This window comes from Condylura cristata, unplaced genomic scaffold (genome assembly GCF_000260355.1).
Source record: "Condylura cristata isolate star-nosed mole 26May11 unplaced genomic scaffold, ConCri1.0 scaffold00033, whole genome shotgun sequence".
Classification (NCBI taxonomy): Eukaryota; Metazoa; Chordata; class Mammalia; order Eulipotyphla; family Talpidae; genus Condylura; species Condylura cristata.
Window position 1 is genome coordinate 1,442,567 of NW_004567134.1, and position 6,057 is coordinate 1,448,623.

At 34.1% G+C, this 6,057-nt stretch overlaps 1 protein-coding gene across 1 annotated transcript in view; it reads right to left on the reverse strand.

The window, feature by feature from the left end:
* The window catches only part of ZCWPW2 (zinc finger, CW type with PWWP domain 2), an 85,302-nt gene that overhangs the window by 25,819 nt on the left and 53,426 nt on the right, over positions 1 to 6,057 (reverse strand). The window contains exon 5 of the mRNA XM_012732070.1: positions 4,451 to 4,497. Within this exon, the coding sequence (XP_012587524.1) occupies positions 4,451 to 4,497 (47 nt within the window). The remainder of the gene's footprint in view (positions 1 to 4,450; positions 4,498 to 6,057) is intronic.

Here is a 6,057-nt window from a genome sequence, read left to right on the forward strand (position 1 = left end):
GGGCAGGCGGCAGGCGGGAATCGAACTCATGCGGAAGCGGCTTCAGATTCTCAGTGCTGTGCTTTAACCCGCTGCGCCACCAGGGAGGGCCAGATGCCCGTGTTTTTATTTGCATAAATCCAGTAAAATGTTCCTTCCTAAAATTCTATAAAAAAAAGAAAAATGTGCTTCCTTTGTCTCTGTGCACACAGATGGCCGAATCCCTTTCAGAGTGCGTGCTCTTTAACAGTTGGGAGTCCAGGGTACCCTCTGGTCATGTGCTATCATGCCTTGCCTCCTGCCCATGGGTCTGAGTGAAAAACAATGTTTGTGAAAATGCTTTGTAATCTGAAAGCAATATACAGATGAATTATTTTAAAATACATCCACTCATAAGATTAAGTTCAATATTATTGAAGAATAAAACATAACATGTGCTTTATACACTAGTAAATAATTCAGTATGAGATTTAAAAAGCCAAAAGAACTGTTAAAGGAAGTTGTGGTACTGTGGACCACCAAAAATGGATTCATATCCTGGCTCTAATACTATTTGGTCAGTCACTCGAAAACTCTAGGTAAGTCCTGTAATAAAAGACCTATTTCAATTGTAAATTGTGAGGGTCAAATATAAAAGTCTGTGTTAATGTTTTTCAACTATATCAGACCTAGTGATCTCTTTTTATAACAATTTTTGAAGCATGCCATTCTCTATCTTGAAATAAACTCTCAGATCACAACTATAAACTAGAATCTAAGCTCTTTTCCACCTTTTAACAAGCTTAAGCCATAATTTAGCAATCCCTTTCAGAATTCTCCCTCCCCATTGGATTAGAAATGGATCCTTGTCTGAGTGCCCAACTTGCCAGTGGATGTGGCCAGGTTATTAAATTTTGGCTAATGGAATGTGAGTAAAGTAACACATGCAGCTTCAAATTCGTGTTTTCTCTTTCAACAAATTGTTTATAATTCTTTCCTTCCTTCAATGGACCAGATGTAGATGTGATAGTACAATAAACTTTTGACCCTTGGGGCCTACCCAGTGATGCAAGAGGTTAATTCTCAGCACTATGAAGCTATGTGCAGCCACTGCAGCACTTTTCGATTCCAGGCCAGGGTGGTGACCCACATGGCACAGCAGACCTCTCCTGTCTTGCCAGGTGCTCCCCTCAGCAGGGTATTTCAGTAGATCCATCTGTTCTGTTCCCCACTCTGTCTCCAGTGAATCCCTCACCCCTCACCCCAACACCTCTGGCCTGCACCCTAGATCTTGTATGCAAAAATAAGTAACATCTTTAAAAAAATAAACTTTTGACCTTCTAATGAGGACCACACCCTAAGAATCAGCATAACAATAAGATAGAAAGAACTTGGGAGCAAGGCTGTCTGATCTATTGAGACAAGGACCCCCTCCAACCCTGGGTCACTAGTCTACTTCTGTTCATATATGATGAAGACTAAGTCAATGAATGGCTCAGTAAGGTTTGGAATCTCTTTATTACATATTATGGTCTGTACTCTAATTAATACATTCAACTATATGAATAATTAAAAAACCCACAGTATAAAGAACACAATATAAATATATTATACTTGAAGATATAATCAATAAAAAGTTAGTTATCCCTAGCATAAAAAACGTTGGACTATAAGATTGAAATAAGCTTAAACTATGATAAACAGAGTCATTCTGTATAGGAGCTGGAGGAAAGTTTACCAACAGAAGTAATGGTAGACACATGAATGGAAATCATTTCTAGTTAAGCAGTAACAAATCAGATATTTATGTCTGATACACAAAAAAAAAAATACATTAAAATGGAGATAATATTCCAAAATTATAGATTGCCCAAGTATTATATTCTCTCAAATGGGCTTGGCAAATAATTCCCTCTGGAGAAAATAAATTCTTGGTGCTAAGACATGAGTTGATGGAAGAACAAAATATTATAGAGGAGTATCTTGATGAGAAAATGGAAAAAAAAAACAACAGTAACATGAGATGTAATAAAAAAATTTCAGATACTTTGGGGTACAGTATTAGAGTAAGACTATTCAAATATAACTTATTCAACAAAATAATATCCAAAATAACTCCAATATGTGAGGTTTACAATTTCTTCTCATTATAAAATAATTGAAAATATAATGGGGGTCAGTATTATATACTTAATGTTTATTTTTTAATTCATTGAGGTAAATACATTTTATTTGTTAATTTTGTAATATTTCATGTGATGACTTAAAAGGCATGTGAAACCTTTTGTTACATATTGTAAATATTTGCCATTGTTTCTTAGTAATTGTACTTCTATCTTTCCAGTTAAATGTATATTTGAAAATGCTGTGATATAGTGAATAGAGAATAAGTAAATTATTCAATGATATCAAGAACAGTGTGTTCATTCCATTTCAGCTTTCCTCTCCATAATAAGCCTTCTAAATTTCTTGGCCTTCTGCCTAACATGTTATGTTTCAGTATTATTGTGTATTAAATCATTATACAATTACACTTATAGTTTGTTGAGTTCAGCGGGGCATTTAAAATCCATGCCAAATACTGGATAGCTCTTATTATAGTTTTCTTCTATGCAATGCAGAACATCTCATGTACTTAGGTTTTGTTGAATAAAATGTCTTGTATTCTCTCAGAATTACTAGAACCCAAACACTCCCACATATTCCTGAACTATCTCTAATGACAGTGTCTTTCAAAATATCTGTGATAAGGCCCTCCCTGGTGGCGCAGCAGGTTAAAGCATACCACTCAGAAGTTAAAACCACTTCAGCATGAGATTCTTCCCTGCCTGTCCCTAAGATGATCCACACTGCACGGCAGACCACTCCTGACCCGCCCACTGCTCCCCTCGGCAGAGTACTTCGTCAGCCGGCCTGTTCTGCTCCCCACACTATCTCTAGTGAATCCTCTCACCGCCCCTGCACCTCTGGCCTGTGTACCCTAATTCTGTATGTATAAATAAATAAATCTTTAAAAAAAAATCTGTGATATTAGTACCAGCTTTCCCCAAGTACATTTGTCCCAAATCCATACTTTTATAAAACAGTCATTAAGAAAAAAATAAAAATAAAAATAAAGACATGTAAAATACACGGGCCATTTTATTATTGTATTCAACAATAAAAATTACTCTGTTAAATTACTATAAAAGATTCTAAATGGCTACTGTCATGTTTTGTATTTCTTCATGACGTGTAGACAACAAATAGTTCACAGACCAGCTCTGGTCCATGAACACTGTGAATAGCACTATCTGTGGACAGTACTACTTTCACTCTGAATTGCTAGTAAAAATAAAGCAATAGAAATGTGAGTTATGATTATACTTATAACTTTTATCCTATACTTCCTCTGGCAGAGACTAAAATAAACAATTCCATCCACATTGCCAACACTGTGCTACCTCCTCTCTTCTTCCTGTCCAAAACTTTGGACATACACACAAGTCCTATTTACTTTCTTTGTCAAAGGGCAACCTTGTCCTCTATGATATTGAATTCCTCTCTGCAAAGGCATATCAACATTATTTAGCCAGTGAAAAGTCCAGACCCCTTTAATAAGTCCAAAAACAAAAGAATAAAACAAAGTCTGATTTTAAAGGACTCCTACATTATACATGGTCAGAGTAACCAAGATGTTGCCTATTTCACTGCTTGTTCATCTATAAGTTTATAAGTAAATCTTGTATATGTTCTCCAGATTGCTACTCAACCCCCTGGGTCCACACTGCACCAACTCCACCACTCAGCACATGAAATATCACAGAGTAGGTTTTCCTTTCAAGCATGACTTTTTTTCCCTTAAGACAACAATATATTATTTGTCCAGTAGAATTTGTTCTAAGTATTAACTTTTTGTCAGTAATGTCCCTTTAATAATATTGTCACTTGAGGTGAATCTGAAGTTTTCATGCTGTCCCAATCATAATTTTATCAGCAAGTGGAGTTCAATATCAAAGTCTACAGAAAAATGTGTTAAAATTTTTAAATTCTTTCAACATGCTATCATCTTTACAATTTTCATTGAAAGGAGTCTAGGTTGCGCAAATGCATTCAAATGCTCATATTATTCTCAACTTTAAGATAAAGTATGTATTAGACTGTGAGTTTTAATTATTAAAATCTACTATAATAACAGTTTATAAAAATTAAATTTTTTATCATGTATGAGTCTGTGGGTGGTATATAACATATTTTACAATTATATAAAAAAAACCATTTTTAACTTGAAACTTTCTATTTTAATTTCTGATAACTACAATACACTGATATATGTAATCACAAATATTAAATTTCTAGTGTCAACCAAAAACAGAAACATATACTCAGTTCACATTTAGAAGAAAAATTTGCTATGCATCTTTTTAAATATTAATTTCATTTTCTTTTCAAATAACATTAATCAAGTGGAATTTGACATCTGTATATTTTATATAATTAAGCATGAGCTTACCTTTCTCTTGGACCCTGAAGCAACTCTGGCATCTGCTTTGGATTTATCTGCAAGATAATAAAGTACAGCTGCTTCAAAAAAATATCTATTCTCCTGTTCAAGTAAGTGCAAAGTTACACAATTATTATTTTCTACTTTCTTATACACTGATATGTGTTTGCAATGGTTATTTTGACCAAAATGCAAATAAACTGAACTTCCCAGAGCTGGCTAGAAGAGAGTAATCCAATCCAACCAAATGATTCATATACTAATCTGACAAGCCTGCCTCCCTTAAATCTGATCAGCTCACTGGATGTCAAATTATCGTCTAGTATACTTGATTATAGTCATGCATTTCTTCATGACATGGATACTTTCTGAAAGATGCATTTTTAGGTGATTTTGTTCTCTTGTCACTTGCAAAAGTCATAGTATGAGATTACATCAACCTAGATGGTACAGTCACCTACACATCTACCACTGGCATATATGCGCTCTGTCAACTAATTTGTGTCATTAAGCAACACATACCTACATCAGGGTCTGGTTAGCTGTATGCTTTGGAGTATACAGAATCAAAAATAAACCCCAGCTACCACTAGTGGCACACCTTGTGCCAGATATGGACTAAAAACTTTATATAAGCAGTCACTTAGTCTTATGAAATTCTTGTAATGTATGTTATCCAGTCCCACTTCACAGCTGAGGAACTTAAGACTAAGACAAGTTCAATACCTCGCCTGAGATCATGCTGTGGGGGCAGACCCTTATGACTGCAAGTCCTGATCTGTCCAGGTTGTCTGCCCCTTCCCTCTCTCTGAGCTGCCAAGCAGTGCCTCACAAAAAGAATCAGTAAGAATGACGATTTTTCTTATTATACTCCACCTAAAGCCAGAATATCAATCAAATATAATGTAGAAAACTAGCTTTGTATGTATTCTTTAGTATGTATATTTAAATGCATCTGCTTTAGGGAAAATTTTCGGCATGGTAAACAGGATATTTTAAAAATATACAAAATTTAAAATTGAACTCCATTATTGAATGGATAAATGTATATATTTATTCATAAATATATTTTATAAACTAATATGGCAATGAAGTATGGATATTAATAATAAAGTTTTAGGGTTATATTTAAAATGAAAGAAAACTACAAAGAAGTACAATTTACCAATACAGTAATATAATTCACAATAAACATATAAAACAAATATCCATCAATATTAGTAAATAAATAGTATCTAAAAGCAAATTTTTCACTAGATAAAAGTTATTGGCATAAAACACGGGTCCAGAAGTATTATAGGTATAGATTTCATTCATACCTATAATTAGCTGGCCACATATAAACTGTCTTCTTTTCTATCCTCAGTTGTATGTGTGAAATAATCCTTTCTTCTGGAATACCCTTTCCTCTATTAAGAACATATAAGATCATCTGCCATCTCTGCTGACTGTTCCAACTAGGATAAATACCCACCTCTTTTTTTTTTTTTAATTTTTGTTTTCTTTTTAAATTTTTTTTTCTTTTATTACAAAGTTTATTTTTACACCATTTTGCATATTTTTTTTCCATCTCGATTGTAATCCCCGCGGGTTTCCCATCACCAAATCACCCCTGT